This window comes from Schistocerca gregaria, chromosome X, assembly GCF_023897955.1.
Source record: "Schistocerca gregaria isolate iqSchGreg1 chromosome X, iqSchGreg1.2, whole genome shotgun sequence".
Lineage (NCBI taxonomy): Eukaryota > Metazoa > Arthropoda > Insecta > Orthoptera > Acrididae > Schistocerca > Schistocerca gregaria.
Window position 1 is genome coordinate 672,762,094 of NC_064931.1, and position 25,406 is coordinate 672,787,499.

Sequence of the window (25,406 nt, forward strand, 5' to 3'; positions counted from 1 at the left end):
ATCTGTTATGGAACATTCTGTCTCTCAATTTCAACTTGAGGCAGAAAATTGTGGATAGTGTACCGAACATCTCCTATGCCAGCCTCACAACAATTAGGAACAGATGTCATTTGGCTTTTTATGTGGTTTTTGGCCTTAGAACAATTAAAAACCAATTTTCCCATCTGATGTGATACAACCTTGCCGTGGTTGATGGGCTTACTTAACTAACAGTGCCACAACTGGTGACTACCAAACTTGTACTGTCATGTACATTGAACACTGTGGATGGAGTAATGTGCAACTCAAACCATAGCCATAATATTGTGGTTTGTCATTTGTAGCAGAACCCATTTATGTTAAGATGCATACAGTGCCATCTACTGGCAAAATTTTCATTAAACTTTTTGTTCCATGAAGTTTCCCCCTATGCCAATAATATGCTGTTAAAATCTGATGTCATTCTGAGCAGTGGTTATATTTCTACAGTGTACTGAAACTGGAACTTTAAGTATGGAAACATTGTGTATCATAGTTTTTGTTCATTTTTCTTTACTTGCATAGGGCCTCCCACTTTAATCTTTCCTACATCCTACAACAATAATTTTTAAGGTAAAACTTGTCACTGAGAATTTTTTTGTGTGTGGGTGTGGGAGGATCACAAAAGAACCATGTTAAATATATCCCATGACACTGCCATTGTTGAAAATTTGGCATTTTTTCATTACTGAGAGTCCAGATATTTTATTATAGGTTATGGTTCTATACTAAAAACTTATTTCATTACTCTACTAGACAGTGCTGTACTGACAAAAACAGGGTATACTTCAATTTTTAGCAAGAACCCCTATTTTCATCAGTTACTGTCCTGCCTTAAATGAAATTAATATAATTAGTTTGTGTCACCCCACCCCTTAGTCTGCAAAAAAGTTCATATGAAATGATTACCCCAAAGGAAGTGTATTTCTACAGACATTTTTCTGCAAAAGTTAAAATGAATACCTGTTATATTCACGGTGCTTTTAGCTTGGTGCAAGTCTTTCTACTTGACACCATTTCATCAGCTTATGAATCATGTGTCTTAACTGTACATTTTTATCATAACAGCCTAATTTCTCTCAAACAGCAGCAATAGAGCTACTGAGCTGAATGTTGCTATCCAGTGGATCAGTTACTATCAACTACGTTAGTGCCCTCACATCATGAGACTCTATGGAGATGTCTGTGGATACCCACAATATTGATGCATAGTCTGGTGATTACGAAGGCACATTGCTCTCTCTCCATCCCTTGTCAGCCAAATACGATTTACAAAAATTTATTCCACCACCAGGATTTGAAACATTTACCTCTAAGTTGAATGTGACAACGTGCATGCCTGGCTGCTGAAGCTTCTGTCTATGACATGACCAGGTAATGATGGTGGCTGGTGCTAAAGATATCACTTATTAAAGTTGAAAAAATATGAGTAATGTAAGTGGGGTTTCCAAAAACAGTTTTGAGTATATAGACTAACTAATTATGAGAGCTCATGTTCTGAATACTGAAGGGAATAATGTTAAGAAGTATGAAAAATTTAAATACCTTACTATTTTATTTAATAAACAGTCAGGCTATGAGAAGGATATAGATTGTGACAATAACAGGTAAATGAAGTTTTATCAGTGTGTTATAAACTTTTTAATTGGAAAAAGGCAGACTGTTTGTTATAGAGGAACATTAACTTTGTATAGCTGCTGCAGAATACAGCCACTCCATAAAACTTATTCAAATTGTACTACATGATACTTCCTCACGAAAAAAAGATTTTGAGGTGAATATCTGATGCTGCGTTAACACAACAGTAAGTGTATAATGATGGTAAGAATTGGCATTAGAAGTGCAGAGGGTTTGAAATGTCATAAAAATTGTAAACATTAGTTGACAATAAACTACAAATTATATAAACAATTGGCACACGGTTTTGCCATTGCCAAATGAAGGCTAAGAAAGAGGTTTTATGAGTAGTGCCCCTGACATCCACATGCACATCAAAAGCAATTAAAAATTTACAGTACTGAGACACTGCAAATACAAAACACAACTGGCTATCAAATTAATGCTTATGCATGCCTGATTGCTCCTCTCTTCAACCTCCTGTCCATCAACATGCCCCAAATAAGGTAGTCGCAGGGCATGAGATTAGATAAGTATGAAGGCTACTTCATGACTGTTCAGTAGATTTGGGATAGTTAAAAGCAATGACTACCACTTTACTGTCCTTCAAGCAGAGCAAAAACAGATAGGATATGATGTGGTCATGGCTCATTTTGCAAAAGTCATGGCATTGTCACAGCAAATCCAGCAGTCTCAGTGTCTGGTGATGCCATCTGCATCTCTGATTCTGGTGGAATGCCAGCCTTGTTAGTTGACAGGATAACTTAGTTGGCGAATCATGATGTACTGCCTGCTGCCCAAGTGAAGACTTCACCTCCAAGACTGTGGCCAGCTGGTTGTAATGAAACTTAGCCCCTGCACAAGCTTCCACTGCTGTTTGTTCACCTCTGCGACTGCTTGAATACGTGGACGAGCCCAGGCCATCCTCTGGTGAAGTGCCATACCAAGTGACAAAAAGACTACTGGGCAGGGCTCCTGAGTACCGCCTCACTGGCTGTACGTGGTACTGCCCCCCTGGCTGTACTTTGTTTTGCTGATTTGGTTTCTGGCTTCCTCTTCCATAACACCTGCCATCCATAATATCCAGTTGGCACCCCCTTAAATGCACATTCATCTTAAAGACTGAAGGGGTGGGCCACACTAGCTGCAGGGGAGTAATGGTAGCTGTGTGCCTACAGACTCCTGTTCCAGTATCTCCACAACATTGCTATTGGGTTTTGACCTACACCATGGCTGCAGACCACAAGTGCTGTGTCCACATTCCTTTTTGCTCTCGAGTGTGTGATTCAACATGCCCTCTGCCACACCAGAGAAGCCAATTCATACTGTAAAATCACAAGCAATAAATATGTTTCCAGAGAACACTGCTTAAGTGGTGCCATGACAACCAACCATTCCAGTCCCAATTTTGGCTTCTGCGCCTACAGCATCACCATCTCACTTGCTCAGCTTCCAGAAGCACTAAAAGTCCTGACCCTATGGGTTAGCCCTATGTGCTTGGTGGATCCTCCAATGTTTGTGTACTGGGCAACAAATTGTTCCAAAACCAATATGTAGTTTCTGTTGACAGGTTAAACCCTTACAATCTGAATTTTCCTCGTTTGACTATAACTATTCTTAATTCTGTATGTCATTGCAATGGGTAGAAAATATCTTTAACGCAAAGAAAACAAGATGGATTACAGTTTTTTAATTTTCTTGCTTCAAAAGAGGGCTTGAGAGTCCCATCAGCTCACAATGGAACCATCACTGACAAACAATCCTTCATGAGTAGAGATACTAATACACAGTTTTTTCTCTCTCTGACAAAAAAAGCCTTACATAGAGTACACATTGAATGATGTCATGATTCTACACTATTAATTGCATTTTTTCCCAAAATCTATCATATGAGTTCCTAGGCTTTAGGTTTGAATTTGAAGATTAAAATTCCTTCTTTTTTCTTTTATTTTGAAAAGAGCTGGGAGATGTTTGTAGTCCCTGAGTAACCATTTGCTGGTACACAAGCAGACAGTATTGACCATTGACTTGTGAATATATTACATAAGACTTTGAAAATGGTGTACTGACAGCCTCAAAAAACAGCCAATGTCACAATTTTTTGCTTTACAATCTGTATCACAAATAGATCTGAGCATATTGTCTTTGTTGACTCCACTCATGAGTAAAATGTAACATCTAACCACAACTGGGACAGTTACATACATTTTTGTACCACCCTTTTGTTTGCATTTCTTTACTTTTTTATTTACATGTCAAGTTCTGTAGGACCAGATTTAGAAGCAAATCTCCAAGGTCTGGAGCATATCAGTACATGAAATTACAACTTAAAATTAATAACAGATAAAATAAAATGTTTATGGAACCGAAAAAAGTTAGGCCATAAGTTTAAGTAAACACAATCAACAATACAACAAGAAACAGCTTAATTTTTCAACGCACTCCTCAACAGAATGGAGGGAGTGACACATGAGGAAACTCTTCAGTTTTGATTTGAAAGTGTGTGGAGTACTGCTAAGATTTTTTAATTCTTGTGGGAGCTTATTGAAAATGGATGCAGCAGTATACTGCACACCTATCTGCACAAGAGTTGAGGAAGTCCAATCCAAATGCATGTTTGATTTCTGCCGAGTATTAACTGAACGAAAGCTGCTTATTCTTGGGAATAAGCTAATATTGTAAACAAGAAATGACAGTAAGGAATATATTGAGAGGCCAATGACAAAATTCTGAGACTTGTGAACAGGGGTCAACAAGAGGTTCATGAACTTACACCACTGATTGCCCGAACCGCCCACTTCTGAGCCAAAAATGTCATTTTAGAATGGAAAGAGTTACTACAAAATATAATACCATATGACATAAGTGAATAAAAATAAGCAAAGTACACTAATTTGTGTGTCGAACCATCACTCACTTCATGTAGTAAATTCACAGCATTAAGTCTTTGAATAAGATCCTGAATGTGGGCTAACTATCTGAACATCTAGAAATCTGAACTGTTCACTTTCACTGATCATATGCCCATTCTGTGAAATTAAAATGTCAGGTTTTGTAGAATTGTGTGTTAGAAACTGTAAAAACTGAGTTTTACTGTTATTTAGAGTTAGTTTATTTTCTACGAGCCAAGAACTTATGTCATGAACAGCGCTAATTGAAACCAAACCAGTGCTGCACACAACATCAGCGAACAGAAATATTTTGGAGTTACCCGTAATACAGGAGGGCATATCATTTATATAAATAATGAACAGGAGAGGCCCCAACATTGATCCCTGGGGCACCCCACACTTGACTGTACCCCACTCAGACTCCACATCACAGCCATTCTCAACACTGCAGATAATCACCTTTTGTTGTCTGTTGCTAAAGTAAGAGGTGAACCAATTGTGAACTACTACCCATATTCTGTAATGGTCCAACTTCTGGAGCAATATTTTGTGATCAACACAATCAAACACCTTAGTTAAATCAAAAAATATGCCTATCATTCGAAACCTTTTGTTTAACCCATCCAGTACCTCACAGAGAAAAGAGAATATAGCATTTTCAGTTTTTAAATGACTTCTAAACCTGAACTGTACATTTTATAGCAAATTATGTGATATAAAGTGATCAATTATCCTTATATACACAGCCTTTTCAATGACTTCAGCAAACACTGATGGCTTAGAAATAGGTCTAAAATTGTCTACATTATCCCTTTTTATAAAGTGGCCTTACTACTAAGTACTTAAATCGTTCAGGAAACTGACCAATCCTAAAGGAAAAATTACAAATATGACTAAATATGGGGCTACCATGTGCAGCACAGTACTTTAATATTATTCTAGGAACTCCATCATATCCATGGCAGTCCTTAGTCTTCAGTGATTTAATTATTGACTCAATCTCCCCATTGTCTGTATCACAGGAGTATTTCAGAGATCAATCTCAGAAAGGCATTTGCCAAGAGTGTTATATGATTCCCTGTAGAAACTAAATTTTGATTTAATTCACCAGCAATGCTCAGAAAATGACTGTTATATACTGTACATATATCTGATTGAACAGTAACACAAATATTTTTACTACAAACTGACTTTATATCGTCAACCTTGTGCTGCTGACCAGACACTTCCTTCACAATTGACCATATGGTTTTAATTTTATCCCGTTAATTAGCTATTCTATTTGCATACCATGTACATGTTGCCTTCCTAATAACATTTTAAACACCTTACACTACTGTTTGTAATGGGCTACTGTAGCTTGATTACTACTACTTCTAACATTTTGATATGATTCCGCTTTGTTCTACATGTATCCTTATCCCACTAGTCAGCCACCCAGGCAGCCTTTTACTGCTGGTACCCCGTTTAGAATGCTCTAATGGAAAGCAACTCTCAGAGAGCATGAGAAATGTGCTAAGGAAAACATTATATTTGTCATCTATGTTATCGGCACTATAAACATCCTGCCACTTTTGTTTCTTTGACTAGTTTTAAAAAGCTCTCCATTGCTGTTGGATTAACTTTCCTATATAGTTTGTAATTGTACATGACATTTATTTGAGTACAAAAGCTTTTTAGTGTTAAAATTTGTGCATCATGGTCTGAAAGGTCATTCACCCTTTTACTAACAGAATGCCCATCTAGTAATGAAGAATGAATAAAAATATTGTCTATGGCTGTGCTACTGTTCCCCTGCACCCTAGTCAGAAAAAAAAACACAGTCTGCATCAAATCATATGAATTTAAGAGATCTACCAACATCCTTTTTCTTGGACCATCATATAATGAATTTATATTGAAGTCACCACATATAACTAATTTATGGTACTTCCTATAAAATGAATCAAGAAACCTCTCTAGCTTGAGCAGAAATTCTCTGAAGTCAGAGTTAGGGCATCTATAAACAACAACAATTAGAAGTTTAGTTTCACTAAATTCAACTGCCCCTGCACAACATTCAGATATCTGTTTAGTGCAGTGCCATGGACTCAAATGGAATACTGTTTTTTACATACATTGCCACTCCCCCACCTCGCAAGGAATTCCTTGAAAAACAGCCAACTAATCTGTATCCTGGTAAAGGAAGCCTGTGAATTCTCAAATTATTTAAGTGGTGCCCCGATATACCAATAATTTCAGAGTCAGCATCTATAAGCAGTACACTAACTTTATCTCTAATACCTCTTATATTTTGATGAAATATGCTAATTCCTTCTCTACTTAAAAACATGACATCCTCTAAAGATGAGCCCTTAGTTAGTGGCACTTCCTTCAAGCAGGTATACCCATCAACTGACTTCAATCTAAAAAATTTGCAGCTCTAACACCAACTACCACAGGAAATTTTCCATGAGTGATCCCATCAGCACCCACTACACTGTTACCTATAAGCTTCATTTTGACTATTTCAGTTCTGTGACATTTGAAATGGGCAGTTCCTTGCTATTAAATTTGACTGTCAAATGTACAAACCACATGAGCTCTTATATGTAGTTCTACAGATAAAAAGTACTTGCAGATCACAACTATATTATTGTCATAGAACAGAGTTGTAAAGTTTTGCAGTACACGTCCAACAAGTCTGAAGTTTTCGTTGCTGTCACTGGGCATTTTACTCTAGTACACATCAAATTCACAGATATATCCAGACATATCTGTGTGAGACCAAAGGTTACATTCAATTTCACAGGCTCCATTGGATTGTAATTCATTAGGGGAGATCACCATATGTATCTAACATTACTTTCACTGATACTCTGAATGTACTGAAACGTTCCACGACCCTGGAGATTTGCTCCACAATTTGGTCCTGCGGAACTAGTCGTGTAAAATAAAATAAAAATAAAACCTGCAAGCCTAGGCACACTAAAATTGTCATTCAGGTACATGAATGATGGAATTTGTTTTACATCTCTCTTTCCTTTGCTTCAGTCATGACTGGAACATTCATGTCACTGGTCACTGTCACAGTACCAGTAATTATGTTTATACGGCACGTGATGATAACTGAAGAGAAGTTCAAGACCAAGAAACCTGTAAACTGTTCTTTAGATATGGCTTACATCATTGACTACAACATATACACTGACCAGCTAGAATATTATGACGACAAAACCTGCTATCGATGTAAACTTGTCCAGGTGATAGCAGTGTCATCTGGCAAGGAATGACTGCTAGTCAGACACGCTCATGGTGCATGTAGTATCAGTGAGCATGCTGTCCGTATGTAGAGGAAGGTGCGCTATCTATCTGAGTTTGACCAAGGGAAGATTGTGATGGCCTGGAGGCTTGGCATGAGCATTTTGGAAACTGCATGATTTGTTGGGTGTTTGAGAAGTGCTGTGGTGAGTGTCTTCTATACATGGCAAAACCAAGATGAAACCATGTCCAGACATTGTGGGATTTGGCAGCCACCCATAATTACAGATACTGGACATCATAGACTGGGCAGACTGGTAAAATGAGGAGAGCCGGCGAACTGTGGCGCAACTAACATCAAACTTTAATGGTGGCCAGAGTACAAGTGAACACACAGTGCACTGAACACTCTTAACAATGGGCCTCCGCAAACGACGACCCATGCATGTGCCAGTGTTAACACCTCAACACTGGCAACTGTGACTGAATGGGCACATGACCATCAGCAATGGATGCTGGAGCAGAGGCAGTGCATTGCATTGCATTGTGTGACGAATTCCAATACCTTCTTCATCATGTCAATGGGAAGGTGTAAATCCATCATGTTCCAAGAGAACAACTCGTTGACACCAGTATTACAGGACGGAAACAAGCTGGTGCCGGCTCGATTATGCTCTGGGGAAAATTCAAATGGGTATCCATGGGTCTAGTGGAGCTTGTGCAAGGCATTATGAAGGCCAAGGAGTATTGTATACTGGTTGCATATCACATACACCCCTTTCATGACAATCATGTTTCCTGATGGAAGTGGCATTTTTCAACAAGATAATACACCACATCACAAGGCCAGAAGTGTGATGGAGTGGTTTGAGGAAAACAATGGTGATTTGTAACTGAAGTGCTGGCCCCCACAACTTGGCAGATCTGAACCCAGTCAAACACATCTGGAGTTTGATTGAAAACAGCATCTACATCTACATGGTTACTCTGCAATTCACACTTGCCTGGAAGAGGGTTGATAAAACCATTTTCACACTACTTCTCTACCATTCCACTCTCGAATGGTGCGTGGGAAAAAGGAACACCTAAATCTTTCCGTTCAAGCTCTGATTTGTCTTATTTTATTATGATGATCATTTCTCGCTATGTAGGTGGGTGTCAACAAAATATTTTCGCATTCAGAAGAGAAAGTTGGTGATTCAAATAGATTTTGTCGCAAAGAAAACCGCCTTTGTTTCAGTGACTGCCATCCCAACTCGCATATCATATCAGTGACACCCTCACCCCTATTGCACGATAACATCAAATGAGCTAACCTTCTTTGCGTTTTTTCGATGTCCTCTGTCAATCTTACCTGGTAAGGATCCCATACCATGCAGCAATATTCCAGCAGAGGACAGACAAGTGTAATGTAGGCTGTCTCTTTAGTGGGTTTGTTGCATCTTCTAAGTGTTCTGCCAAGAAAACGCAGATCTTCCCTACAATATTATCTATGTGGTCTTTCCAATTTAAGTTGCTTGTAATTATAATTCCTAGGTATTTAATCGAATTGACAGCTCTTAGATTTGTGTGATTTATCGTATACCTAAAATTTTCTTTTCTTTTAGTATCCATGTGGATGACTTCGTACTTTTCTTTGTTTAGTGCCAATTGCCACTTTTCACACCATACAGAAATTATCTCTTTATCATTTTGTTATTGGTATTGATCGTCTTATGGTTTTCTTAGACGGTAAATTACAGCGTCATCTGCAAACAATCTAAGAGGGCTGCTCAGATTATCACCTAGATCATTTATGTAAATCAGGAACAGCAGAGGGCCTATGACACTACCTTGCAGAACGCCAGATATCACTTCTGTTCTACTCGATGATTTACCATCAATCACTACGAACTGTGACCTCTCTGAGAGGAAATCACAAATCCAGTCACACAACTGAGACGATACTCCATATGCCCACAGTTTGATTAATAGTCGCTTGTGAGGAATGGTATCTAAAGCCTTTTGGAAATCTAGGCATATGGAATCGATCTGAGATCCCTTGTCGACAGCACTCATTACTTCATGGGAATAAAGAGCTAGCTGTGTTGCACAAGAATGATATTTTCTGAATCTGTGTTGGTTATTTATCAATAAGTCATTTTCTTCAAGGTGATTCATAGCGTTTGAGTACAGTATACGCTCCAAAATCCTACTGCAAATTGAGGTCAGTGATATGGGTCTGTAATTCAATGGGTTACGCCTATTTCCTTTCTTGAACATTGATGTGACTGTGCCACTTTCCAGTCTTTAGGAACAGACCTTTCGTCAAGTGAGTAGCTGTATATGATTGCTAAGAAAGGTGCTATTGTGTCAGCATACTGTGAAAGGAACCTGATTGGTATACCATCTGGACTGGAAGACTTGCCTTTCTCAAGTGATTTGAGTTGTTTTGCAACACCTAGGATATCTACTTTTATGTCACTCATGCTAACAGCTGTTCTGGTTTTGAATTCTGAAATATTTATTTCGTCTTCTTTTTTGAAGGAATTATGGAAAACTGTATTTAGTAACTCCGCTTTAGAGACACCATCATAAGTAACATTTCCACCACTACCACACAGTGATGGTATTGACTGTTTTTTATCACTGGTGTACTTAACATACAACCAGAATCTCTCTGGGTTTTCTACCATATTTAAGACAATATTTCATTGTGGAAACTATTAAAATCATGTTGCATTGACATCTGCACTAGCTTCCATGAAATTTAGACAGTCTTGGGGATCTTGCGTTCTTCTGAATTTGGCATGCTTTTTTCGTTGCTTCTGCAACAGTGTTCTGATGTGTTTTGTGTACCATAGTGGATCAGTCCCGTCTATTATTAATTTATGCAGTATGAATCTATCTATTGCTGTCGATACTGTATCTTTGAATTTGAGCCATATCTGATCTGCACTTACATAATTAACTTGGAAGGAATGGAGACTCTCTCTTAGGAAGGCATCAAGCGAATTTTTATCTACTGTTTTAAATAGATATATTTTGTGTTTATTTTTAGTGGTTTTGGTTGATATGGTTTCTTAAGCCTTGCTACAATGACCTTGTGTTCACTAATCCCTGTAGCCGTCATGACACTCTCTATTAGACCAGGATTATTTGTGGCTAAGAGGTCAAGTTTGTTTTCACAACCATTTACAGTTTGAGTGGGCTCATGAACTAATTTTTAAAAGTAATTCTCAGAGAAAGCATTTAGTACAATTTCAGAAGATGTTTTCTGTCTTCCACAGGCTTTGAACATGTATTTTCACCAAGAAATCGAGGGTAGACTAAAGTCTCCACCAATTATAACTGTATGAGGTATGAGTGGGTACTTATTTGTAATGAGATTCAAGTTTTCTTTGAAATGTTCAGCTATTTTATCATCTGAGTCAGGGGTTCATCGTCCCCATTCCCAGAGTTTATGTGAATTAGGTGGTATGTGTGTGTGTGTGTGTGGGGGGGGGGGGGGGGGTTGCACGCAGATGTGGAGCCAACTCTCTCCTGCTGCCTACCAAGGCATCACTGCTTCCATGCCATGATGTGTAACTGCTGTTATCTGTGACAAAGGTGGACATACCGGCTATTATGTAGGTGGTTATAATGTCCTGGCTGATCATTGTAGATTGCTCTTAAAAACACCATTTTCGGTCACATTGTGTGATAGAATAATCAAAAATGCATCCATTACACAATCCTTCAGTATAAAGTGTTGCTTGATCTCTCAATTTTCCATTGCATCATCATCATCATTTAAGACTGATTATGCCTTTCAGTGTTCAGTCTGGAGCATAGCCCCCTTATAAAATTCCTCAATGTTCCCCTATTCAGTGCTAACATTGGTGCCTTTTCTGATGTTAAACCTATTACTTCAAAATCATTCTTAACCTAATCCAGGTACCTTCTCCTTGGTCTGCCCCGACTCCTCCTACCCTCTACTGCTGAACCCATGAGTCTCTTGGGTAACCTTGCTTCTCCCATGCGTGTAACATGACCCCACCATCTAAGCCTGTTCGCCCTGACTGCTACATCTATAGAGTTCATTCCCAGTTTTTCTTTGATTTCCTCATTGTGGACACCCTCCTGCCATTGTTCCCATCTACTAGTACCTGCAATCATCCTAGCTACTTTCGTATCCATAACCTCAACCTTGTTGATAAGGTAACCTGAATCCACCCAGCTTTTGCTCCCATACAACAAAGTTGGTCTAAAGATTGAATGGTGCACAGATAACTTAGTCTTGGTACTGACTTCCTTCTTGCAGAAGAGAGTAGATCGTAGCTGAGCGCTCACTGCATTGGCTTTGCTACACCTTGCTTCCAGTTCTTTCACTATGTTGCCATCCTGTGAGAATATGCATCCTAAGTACTTGAAACTGCCCACCTGTTCTAACTTTGTTCCTCCTATTTGGCACTCAGTCCGTTTATATTTCTTTCCCACTGACATTACTTTCGTTTTCGAGATGCTAATCTTCATACCATAGTCCTTACATTTCTGATCTAGCTCTGAAATGTTACTTTGCAAACTTTCAATCGAATCTGCCATCACAATTAAGTCATCCACATATGCAAGACTGCTTATTTTTTGTTCACATATCTTAATCTCACCCAGCCAGTCTATTGTCTTCAACATATGATCCATAAATAATATGAACAATAGTGGAGACAGGTTGCAGCCTTGTCTTACCCCTGAAACTACTCTGAACCATGAACTCAATTTACTGTCAACTCTAACTACTGCTCCATTGCAAATTTAAAAAATGTTAGTTACACAGTTTTGTCTTGTAGCTTGACTATCAGCTAGTTTTGTGTTATTTTTCTCTTCTTGTGTTCATACAAGTTGCTTTCTGATTCTTTATCTATCAGGTCAGTTTAGAAATTACTGCCACCTTCAAATTGGGTTGATTTTCTGGAGAATAAATGAAAGTATTCTCTTCTTGACTGGTGGATGGTATGATGTCCTTTTTCTTTTGTTTGGTTTATGATTGTTGAGTTCAAATTCTTCAAGAACCTATTCTGTTTCAGAATGACTACTTTCCTCAAGTGGTATATCAGTGTTAAATAGGAAAACCTACAGGAGTGGCTCCAGTTTCTCCTCATCTTTCAACCTTCTCAGCATAATCTGCTGTGCAAAAACACAAAGGCCTAAAATGACACATTTCTATATGTTCTTTTTTTATGAAGTAGGTCTTTCAAGTCCCACCAGATCATAAATGATTGTTCCTCACACAAGAATGGAGTCAATGTTGCCTTTATACAATACAGCAACTCAAATGGTCAATACTGGAAGAATTTAGTCACAATTAACTTACAGGAGTGTTTTCTCAAATTCACGTTTTTTCTATTCACAAAACCCACACAACTGCAAGCAGGTCTCATCTATGAGAGATACACAGCCACCATCAAATCCATCAGCACCAAACATGACAAGCATAGTGTTTATGTAGTTTTCTCTTTGTTTTAAGCATGGTCGGATATTTCCAAGTGATGTACAATCTTTTATCAATATGTGTAGGGTGTTCAGCATGACTTGATACACACTGCACGGCATTAATTAGGACTTAGCTGCAGTTTGACTTCCACAGATTACTTGAACAACAGCAGCAGCACCCGTCACACCATTCCCACTACAACTGCATTCTCCCAGGGACCGTTTCCATTAAAACCCTCCCTACCTGAAATTTGTCATATGTTGCGAGAGAAAAGTGGCATGATGATGTAGCATAAATGTAGAAAAGAATCTATTTACAGAGAGAGAAACAGTGAGGATATGATCTAGATGCAGATAGGAAACTAAATAGAATTGGTATCCAGTTCCATCAGTCAAATGATTGAACGGTAAATGATGCCTTTATGGTACCAAACATGACAGATATTGGATTTTAACAGCAAACATAGTTAGGACACTTTGTTTTAATGTCACTGGTTAAAAATTAAAAATGTGATATTCTGTTACAAAAATAATCTGAAGCCTCTTTACAGTTTTGGAATGTGACTAGTCCATGTATGAGGATGAAGAATCACCTGACAATTAATATGTCATAAGAATATGGGTGAAAATGTCAACATGGTTCATCCAACTTTCATTGTTCAAAATTTTAAAATTGGCCATAATTCAGAGGAACCTGGATTCACTACTAGCACACTGAAGTTAATACATAACACAATAAAAATGTCAGTGGAAACTATAGATTTTAAGATGTGAATCATGAGTACTTACACATCAGTTTATACAACAGGTGTAGAAAATGTATTGTGTATTTGTACTGCTGGAAGATTTTATTGTCACTCCCAGTTTAAAAATCCAGGATGCCTTTTGAAAAGCTGCTGAAGTGTTTGCACTACAATTAATATAAAGGTGCTGAACATCATTAACATTATTAGTAAGTTATGATCAAACTTCCTCTGGCGGCAGGGGGTTTTGAGAGTAACTCTAGCAAACAAAACACACACTTCCATAACTTATTACCTCCACACAAATGTATGCTTAGAATGTAGTTACATGCATTAGACAGGGTATGGCACTGTGCAGCAGTAGACCAAAGCCCATGAAACAGCTGGCCAGCTTATACATGCACTGCTCCACATTAGCACACTGACACGAATTCAGTGTTAATGCAAATAAGGAATATTACATACAGAAAATAATATTTCCACATTTTAACTAGTAGAAGGCATGGACTAAGTCATAGCTTACTAGCTCACTATTAAGACACCAGATTAACAAAACTGAACAAAGAGTTCAACAACCCACTTACAAGTGACAACCACATCCTATTACTCAATGGATTGTTAAGATGAGGCTCAATAAAAAGTTATGTCCACAATGGAAAATATCTTTAGTGATACTGTGAAACCAGAACAGTTAAAGCGAAACATAAGATGATGAAATTCCATAGTATTACCAAGACACTACTAAAAATGGCTTTAGAAAGGTAAGATTGTTCAGTGGGTAATTGAAACTCATCATACATATGAACACTGATGCTACTTAATAGCAGTTACGAAAAACAGGACTATTTGGGAATTCGGCCACATAGTGTTATAGGTGTAATGTAAGAGATCTGAATCTGAGACAACATACAGATTGTTTTGACAGGCAGCAGGATAGAACTTCGAGATGAATAAAGCACTATCTCAGTTTTGTTATATGTAATAAATCAATGTATTGAAGATGGAATAGGCAAATGCCTTATCCCTGTATGTATGATGATAGTGATCAAAATAGTTAGGATGCCAATGAGCCATGAACAGTATCATAAGTATATTCCATACAGGGCATGGAACAGGTAACAATAGGTTGATCTGACTGCAACTTATCAAAAACTACACAAAGACAACTGACACATTAATAGTGAAACCTCTGTACAAATACACTGTAAATATGATCAACTGATGACTCAGAGGAAGTTGACAAATAGAAATAAGAACTGGATAGCATTAACAATTACAAATCTACGAAGTATCAAAGAAAAAAATATTATTTGTAAAGTTTCAATTTCCCCTTATCTTTCAGTCATTTAAGCAGTTTTTTTTAATGTATTTGTCACTGGAAGAGTACTTTTTTGTGTCACTATTTTCTTAAGTATAAACAGTTTTTAATTTTTTGCTGATTACATTTGTAACATTTCCATCCAAATGTGAGAAAGTATCAATCCACAGAAAATACTTGAAGGACCACGAGGACGAATGATGAAAGTTTACTGAGATTACCATGGGAACTGGTAGCTTATTACAGACAGTATGTAACTATGATATCATTCAGGCATGAAACATCATAGTCCCTTAGTTATCTCAGGGAAATGACTGGGGCTGAATGAGAAGAATGATCAGAGTTCACGCACCAGCAGGCAAAGGAGATCAAGGTCCATTTGTTCCCCTGCACCCATATCTGATAACTTCAGCAGTACTTGTTTTGTTTTCTGGCTTGTTGACATTCTGTGTACAATAACATACACTAACCTGTAAATAGTATACATGAGTTATGTCAAATGACTTTTAGTAAAACAGACAGTGATGGAAGGAACTGTGTACACAGTGATATGAAAAAATTGTGAACGTCAACTAACGAGATAAGTAAGAATCACAGGCACTTTTGCTACAAGCGTTTTAAAGTTATAATTTCTGAGGAACCACAATGTATTACATCTAATTGTAATAAACTGGGTGATTACAACAAGAATCAGTATCAGTATCTGAGTGAATTGATCGCCATTGTAACAGTCCAGTGGCGGCACAACAGAAATGATAATACAAAGGCAAATAATCATGTCTCTTCTTATTGTTATCATGCATGTGCACATGTTGATGGTAGCAATACATTGCAGGAGGTAATTGTTTGCTACAAAGCCTTCTTAGCATTACATGGTATTAGAAATTGCTGTGTACAAACTTTACAGAAACAGCTGGCTGAATCCATAAATCTCAGAAAGTCAAGGTAAACATGGTAAAAGGCCAAATCAACTATCTGAGGAAACTAAATCCAAAATTTATTCCTTCATTAAATACCTGAGGAGAAGGAAATCTCATTATACTTTAAACGATTCATCAAGGGTGTACCTACCTGAAGGGCTAGATAAAGCCAAACTACACTGTAAAATGTATCTGACAAAGAGCATTTTGTTTGTTTAACAACTTTCCATGAAAGTTTTGATGGAAACTTCAATATTTCTTTTTGATACTCTTGAAAAGATAGAGGAGGAGGAGGAGGAGGAGGAGGAGGAGGAGGAGGAGGAGGAGGAGATTAGTGTTTAACGTCCCGTCGACAACAAGGTCATTAGAGACGGCTGAAAAGATAATGCCATTGTTGTCATTGAAATCAGAGATATCAGTGTTAAAAAAAAGAATTACTAGGTCTACTGACACGCCGAAACTGAAGCATCATTAGCACAGGACCTACTTGCAACAGAAAGAAGAAAAAAAAGAGCATTTGGCAAGAGGCACAAAGTTTTATTCCATCAAAAGAAACTGCCAAAAATAATCCAGAAAACATGAATAAATTGAGGTAGTTACTGTTGATTTTCAAAAAGTATGCCCACCTGTAATATAACATCATCTGAAATAAACTATCATTGTCAAGTGAATTTCATATCTTTTAATATACATGTATTGTCAGTTTCCACCTTAGTATTTTAAACGTATGATAAAAATGTCACCCGAAAGGAAGCAGATGGCATTTGCTTTATGCTTAAACAGCTCTTTGAGAATATCATCAGCCCAAAAGTAAAACACACAACCCTTTTCTAAGAATTATGCGCAGGCCAGAACAAGAATTTCACAATTATGCATTTTTTACACTACACAGTTCATACACTGATACAATTTGCAAACTTTAAAAGCATTTTTACCCATAAGAGGCCAGAGTCTTGGCAATGTAAGACCTTACACTGGGGCATCAGATTACTTGAGGGATGTCATCAGAAATAGCAGAATCAAATTATCACCTTTTACTATCACCAACTGAGCCACAGACATCAAATTTGAAACTTGGAAAGACTTTTTATCTGGGCCTTATGTTAAGAAGTGCCTCACGCCTATATGAGTAGACTAGATTCAGTTTTTCTTCCATAGACACAAAAATGAGAAGTTTCTCATGGGTGCAGAACAAGTCAGAAATTATGATTGAGACAAACAAAATGAATCAAAATTTGTGCTGCGGCCAGGACTCGAACCCAGGTCTTCTTGCTTGCTAGGCAGAAATGCTAACCATTACACCACTGCAGTATGATGGTCAGCATTGATGCACGAACTGCCTAAGCTGAGTGCCCTCCCCAACACAAACTTCAATTCATTTTTCCCTTACATTTTGTCACTATTGCCAGGGCTCTCTGATAATGGCAAGCACCCGGCATTGGACATAATGGGAGGGCACTCAGCTTAGGCAGTTGGTGCAGAGCAATGTTGACCATCATATTGTGGCGGTCTAATGGTTAGCATTTCTGCGTAGCAAGCAAGAAGACCTGGGTTGAAGTCCTGGCCAGAGCACAAATTTTGATTCATTATTGGTGACAATAAAAAGAGACTTTAATGTTTCAGGGAAAAATTTAATTATAAGATCTATAAAGTCAGAAATTTCTGCACAATGTTCTTGAATTTACACCACAAAAGAGTCTCTTTACACACTTTTTCACCCTAAAACGTTTTGCTCAATTTGACGAGTTACACCAGAATATAATCCCACATGACAGAATAGAATGAAAGTATGCGAAGTATGAAAGTTTTTTTTATATTTATATCTCCTTCATCTGACATCATTCACATTGAAAATACAGAATTGTTTAGGTGCTTCAGCAATTCTGTGGTATTCTCTTCGCAACAGATTTTATTATTGAGTTGTAATCCCAGAAATTTAACACTGTCAACCTCTTCTATCTGCACATCTTCACATGTTATACACATGCCAGAAGGAAATCTCATACAGGATCCACACTGCAATAAGTGAGTCATTTCAAAGTTTAATGACAGGCAACTAGCTTTAAACCATTTATTACTGTCAGTGAAAATTTGATTAGCAGCCATTTCTAAATTTGTACTTGACTTGCTGTTTATTGCAATGTTTTCATCACCTTAGTTAGGTAAGACTTGAACCATTTTGCAGCACTGCCAGTGACTCCATACTCTAATTTACTTAAGAGAATGCTGTGATTCACATTGTCAAATGCTTTTGAGAGGTCACAGAAAATGCCAGTAGCCTCTAATGTGTTATCTAATGAATTAAGTATGTTTTCACTGTATGTGTAAATAGCCTTCTCTATAATGGAACCCTTACAGAAACCAAACTCTACTTCTTTGGGAGAACTGGGTGGCATTTCCATTTTACTGCAGTTATTTGTGGATACTGATATCAGATATTCCAATGCACTGTTTAGTGAACCTGATAACCCGAAGCTGTCGGTAACAGAAACAAAGTACTTGTTTAAGAGGTTTGCAACACTACATGCACTTCTTATCAATGTCTTATTTATTTTTAGAGCTATCTGTTCCTCTTTCTTTCTGGCCCCACCTGTCTCTGTCTTCAGTATGTCCTATATAGTTTTTATTTTATTGCTTGATGTAATTATCTTTTTTTTCGTAATAAAGCTGCTTAGATTTCTGCATTACTTGCTTCAATATGTTGCAGTATTCTTGGGAATACATTACAATGCTAACATCAGAGCTGTTCCTAGATAGTACATATGACCAATTAGAATTTTAAAGGTTGACCAAAATGAGGCAAAATTAATGCTTCAAAAGGCAAACTACTTTGGAAGCTATATGAAAGCTGTTTTTGTTGGTAATCAAGGCATGAAAACCAGAAAGTCTTCCAAGCAAAAGTGACCCAAATGTACTGACAGAACATTAGAATGGAACACTGTGCCTTAAATCCACACAATTGATGGACCAACTACATTTAAAATAGTTCTTGACCAATTCCGATTTTCAAGCATTCTATGATTCACGGATTCCTGCCCTTGGTTTGGATAATGAAGTAGAAGATGACAGTAAGCATCCAGACAACCAACCAATTGATTATGCTCCATAACTGGTAAAAACGATCTATGTTGTGATATCTTTTTGTTTTGAAATTAAGTGTTCGTGTTCCATCTGTTAAATGTTATTTTTATTTCTGAATATGTAATAAATGATATATTACAATGTACAAAGCTTAATAAATTTATTTTTATACCTATTTTTAAGTTTTTTATTCGACTTGAAACTTCAAAAGCTAATACTAAAAACTGTTTTGTGCAGGACTATGATCATTCTTCCCTGTGGCCCTTAACTTATCAAATGAGTCCAGAAAGTTTTATGCTAAACCACCTGGAAAAAACCTTAGTCTTAATTTATAAGAAAACAGGAGAAAAGGTGCAAAACACTGTTCATTGTAATGTCTGCTGAGGGCAAGAAAAAATGTGATATTATGAACACCTCATTAACAACTACTGGTTATTTGTCATTTCTGGAAAGGTAGGACTGATGATCGCAAGGGTTTAAATGACTAAAGGCTTTCTTTTGAGTGAAGCAGAGACATTAGGTTTCATTCCAGTTGCACATCCTATGAAATGAAAGCCTACATTTAAATAGAAAGAACCATTTGCAGTAAAGCACCTCTTAAGGGTATAAGGACACATGTTATCACAATATGCAATTTTTTTTCTTTTATATCTAAACTTACCATTATACCAAAACTCAGTGGTAGCCTTTTCCAGGAAGTGCCAATCAGAATAAGAAACCAAAACTTGAAAGAAGGGAAGATAAACAAAGGAATTTGATTTGTTGAAAGAACTCTGGATAAGACCAGAAGATCTGCAAATGAGAGTAATTTGAAGGTCGGCTCTTGAGTGTGTCTCTTTCAAACTCCTCCAGAAAAGTTGTAAAAGTCTTCTGTTCTCTGTCACAAAAAACCACAGATCTCAAGAAGAATTTTAGAACTCAAAGAGGAGGAGAAAAAATTGAAAATAAGCACTCATAACATTACAGCGCAGCTAAAACACTTGACGGCATATCGCTTACAAATTTCAATACACAGTTCATTTTTATTTTTTCCCTGCTTCTCTCTGAAAAATGATCTTAAAACGCATACTTTTGTATATCAGGAACCTTTCCACACCACTAGTACCATCAACATTTTTCTGCAGAAGACACATTTTTCACTCACAGTTAGGGCAGTGTGTTGTTTCATAACATAAAATCAACATAATATTGTCTCTTCAAATTAATACAGATTTCCATGTATAGAGAAGTGTCAGTAGTCAGTTAAAGTTAAAATTGCTTCAGGGTCTCTGATGAAATGAAATGTCGTGTGATGAGGGCCTCCCGTCGGGTAGACCGTTCGCCTGGTGCAAGTCTTTCGATTTGACGCCACTTTGGCGACTTGCGCGTCGATGGGCATGAAAGGATGATGATTAGGACAACACAACACCCAGTCCCTGAGTGGAGAAAATCTCCGACTCAGCTGGGAATCGAACCCGGACCCTTTGGATTGACAGTCTGTCGCACTGACCACTCAGCTACTGGGGCAGACAGGGTCTCTGATGTAGTTTATTGACATTCGTTGTTTTCATGTGTAAAAACATACTCAAACATTCAGTATTTGTTCTTACACTTGCAGTTTACTAAGAAAGCTACTTAACAAAACAACTATTTGACTTAGGTTTCATAAAAGCCCCACAGCTCATTAATTTTCATGCTGCACAAATTATTTATTAATGCCTAACTAGTTTCCCTAAACCTCTAGTAAACAGTTGTGTACATTAGCTGATCAAAAGTATCCACAAATCACTACATGATGTTTAATTGATCATTAGATGTCTTGAAAAGTGGATGCGCCAGTATAAAAGAAGGTGACAAATACTGTGTTATCAATAGAGAAGTAGTAACAGCAGAATGGATCAATTAGTTGAGCTCAGTAACTTTGAATATGTACTAACCATTGGATGTCACCTGAGTAACAAACCCATCAGGGACATTTCCACCCTTCTAAACTCCCAAAGTCAACTGTCAGTGATTTGATTGTGAAATGTAAAAGCGAAGGGATGACCACAATTAAATCAAGACCAGGCACACCTCAGGAACTGACAAACAGGGACCATCAAGCATTGTGGAGGGTGGTTGAAAATAACTGGAAACAAGTGTTTTGGACAGATGAATCATACTATCCACATGGCAATCCAATGGAAGGATTTGGGTGTGGTGAATGCCTGGAGAATGTTACCTGGCATCATGTGGAATGACAGCAATGGAGAAAATGTACTTATTGTATAGAGGTGTTTTTTGTGGTTGGGGTGGTTTGTTTATAGCATTTAAGAAAATGCTACATTCGGAAGGCTAGAACATAATTTACAGCATTGTGTACTATGTTCACTAGAGGAACAGTATGGAGATCATGATTATATGCATCAGCATGACAATGTACTCAGCAATAAGGTATCATCTGCAAGGCAATGGTTTGTGGAAAATAACATTCCTCAAATGAACTGGCCTGCCCAGAATCAGAATCCAAACTTGAACCCAACAGAACACATTTGGGATGAGTTAGAATGTTGACTCCATTCCAGACATCAGACTACCTTCTCTGGTTTCAGTTCTTGAGGAGAAATAAGCAAACATTACTCCACAGACATTCAGTCACTTCACTGAAAGTGTCCCCAGCATAGTTCAAGCTGTCATAAAAGTGATGGGTGGACACACCCCATCCAGATAATTTATAACAGATAGTGTGCATGTAGATTTGAACAAACACAAGGAAGTGGTATCATAAGCAGGAAAGGACAGAATTAAACACTTCAAACAGCATATTTTATTTAAATTTAAAATTTCTCTCCTTACATATCCACAAGAATAGTAGATTCCAAATGTGGTCTAATTTCCATAACATGTAGTTATACACTCTAATCAATAAATGCCAATATTACAATGAGCATACTATTGTAATGTCAACAATTCACTTATTTACAGAAGTGTTATTTGTGTATACATGAAATAAGAGCCACACTGCAATGACATCTACAAAAGATTTTATGTGGATTAAGCACTTTTTAATTTTTTTTTCAAAAGTGACAAATTTACCTATCTGCTTAGTTCTGAAACATGGTGATAGCAAGAAAAAATTTATAATATGATGCAAAATGTAAGCTTTGTTTCTGTACAGTTCTCGATATAGCAGCTGTGAATTTCATTAGCTTTATTTATTCAGATCAGTTAAAAAACTTATGCCACAAAACAGAGCTTTTTGAAAAGCACTGTACATAGCTATTCAATGAGACTCTTGCATGTACTCAAGGACTCTTGTTAAAATCTCTGCCCACCCAAACTGGCAGGCTTATAGCTTACTTCCTCCCTCAGAAAGAGAAAGGAGGAAGGAGTGTCATCACTTTAGTGTTACATCTATCACTTACACAGAATGTATCATTATCGTGTTAACAACACAAGAAAACTTTCCTTTGGTACCATAACTTCAACTGTATGCTTTCAGACATATGATGCAAATTTCTCAACTCTTCTGTGGTGCTTATACGACAAACACAGGAAAGATGAACATAAACACTACATACAGACAATGTGCATGAAGCTATTGAGAGATACTTCATCCATTAGGGCTATTCCATAGAACAGCTGCTTCTCCAACATGGTTGAAACACATCTCAACTGCTGCAAATACTGCAAGCAAGCGGCGATCTAGCGCATGCAAATGAGCAGCTGTCAATACTGGTGCTATCTGGCTGCCTTGCAATAATTTCTCCATGGAAAAACTTAGTGCTCCACCAGCTAGGACTCGCAAACGTTCCCAAGTTGTCTGCCGAATACTGCAACAATAACAAGCAGAAGAAACTTCTAGACAATATATACTATTTCAATCTGCACAAATTGTTAGTCAAATATGTCCAATATTTAAAACCTACATAGTAACAGAACTTCTTGAATGAAATATGAATTCTCTCTCTCTCTCTCCCTCCCCCCTCCCCCCCCCCCCCCCCCCCCCCCCATACACACACACACACACTACAGCATCCCACATTCAGAAGTTCTTCTACGGAGTTGGGGGAGTTGTCAAGCAAACACAATTTCAGTATGTTTCTGAAATGAATATATTATCTTTCAAATTCTTCACAGAACTGGATAAGTGGTCAAAGATTTTTAGGTCCGAATACCTCAGTCCTAACACTAAGCTTAAATGATGAATCATGTGTTTCATTTTTCCTTCTAGTACTGTATTTACAAATGTTACTTATGTTTTCAAACTGTGGTTGTTGAACACAAACTTCATAAGGAAGTAAAAGTACTCAATACCATTGTCAATGTGCACACCTGTTTAAAGAAAGATTTACAAGAGATTCTAGAGCGTACACCACATGTTATCCTTATTACATATCTATGTACAGCAAACACATTCTTCCTCAACAAAAAGTCGCCCAGAACATGGTACCATAACACATTAGTGAGTGAAAACAGGAAAAGCAACTCAACTTTTTGGCATTTCCAAAAGCAAAGTCAGCTTTTACCCTAATGCAAAATCTGCAGAGCTTACATTTTTATGGAGAACTGTAAAACGTGACTTTCAGTTCTACATCTACAACTGTATCTCTTAAAACCACTGAAGTGAATGGCAAATGGTACTTTTCATTGTAACAACTATTAAGGTTTCTTCCTGTTTTATTTGCATATGGAGCATGAGAAGAATAATTGCTTTAACACCTCTGTCATGCTTTGATTAATCTAATACTGTCTTTGTGGCCCATACTGGAATGACAGGTCGTGGCACTAAATCATATTCCTGGATTCCTCACTTCGAACTGGTTCTTGAAACTTTAAGTTTTTACAGGATAATTTGTGTCTGTCTTCAAGCATTTCCCCAATTCAAGTTTTTCAACATCTATGTGACCCTCTTCCATGAGTCAAAAAATCCTGTGAAGGAATTCTAATCTTTTTTGTCTATATTCAATATCCTCTGATAGTTCTATTTGGCACTGGTACCACACATTTGAATAATATTCTAAGATCGGCCACACAAGAGTCCTGTAAGCAATTTCCTTTGTAGATTGACTGAATTTTCCCATTATCCCTATTAATGAACTGAAGTCTGCCACCTGTTTTACCTTAGACTGAGCCTGTGTGATCATTCCATTTCATATCCCTACAAATTGTTACACCAAGGTATTTGTTTAACATGATTGTTTCTTTATTATCTACAGAAGGCATGACAATGCACTACTCAACATTACCGATGACTGTACTTCACGGGCCGATGGTGGCTCAGTAACAACTGGGGAACAGAGCCCTGTGAGAGTAGCAAACTCATTGTGTGAACTTATCTATGGGAAGCGGAGTGTCTGAACCCACATAAATAGACACACAACAATATACTCAGCATGTGGGTGGTACTGGTGGCTAACGAATAAGCACACGACACCACTCAGCACAAAGTGAAAAACGAAGTCCACGGCAGTTTAACTCCATGTGAGCACTGCCAACTCTGCTTATTGCCACTCACAAGTAAACACTCCCATCAGTGGGTCTGCCCATACAACGCGACATGTGTGTCATCCATGCCAGGTTTCTGAACTACTCCACCCATGACAGCTCATCTGCCCCCACTGTGACATTCACTGACAGGGGTACTAAAGTTTCCAACTGTGACCCTCTGGTATTGTAGTAACAAGATACTACTTTTTTTGTTTTGTGAACTTTATATTTTTGAACACTTAAAGCAAGCTGCCAATTTTTGCACCACTTTGAAGTCTTATCGAGATCCAATTAAATATTTGTACAGATTTTTTCACACAGTACTCTGTTAAAAGTAACTGCATCACATGCAAAAAGTCTGAGGTTACTATTACTATTGTTTGTCATGTCAGGAATATACAACACGAACAGCTGGGCACAACACACTTCTCTGGGATACATATGATGTTACTTTTACATATGTCAATAACTCTACATCCAAGATAACATGCAGTGTCCTCCCTATAAAGAAATCTTCAATCCAGTTACAAATTTTGTTTGATAGCCCATACAACTGTATTTTCATTAAAAAGTGTTGGTGTGGTGCTGTGTCAAGAAATACTGGATTTTCCTGACTGCAATTACCCATGGCTTTCATCATATCATGTGAATAAAGGTAGAGTTGGGTTTTGCCTCACCAATA

General features: G+C 37.6%; 1 protein-coding gene across 4 annotated transcripts in view; it reads right to left on the minus strand.

The window, feature by feature from the left end:
* Window positions 1-22,038: 22,038 nt before the first annotated feature.
* Window positions 22,039-25,406, minus strand: part of LOC126298567 (glycosaminoglycan xylosylkinase) — a 110,250-nt gene continuing 106,882 nt past the window's right edge. For all 4 annotated transcript variants that reach the window (XM_049989932.1, XM_049989934.1, XM_049989931.1 and 1 more), the window contains one exon: window positions 22,039-23,067. In XM_049989932.1, the coding sequence (XP_049845889.1) occupies window positions 22,848-23,067 (220 nt within the window). In that variant the 3' untranslated portion in view covers window positions 22,039-22,847. The remainder of the gene's footprint in view (window positions 23,068-25,406) is intronic.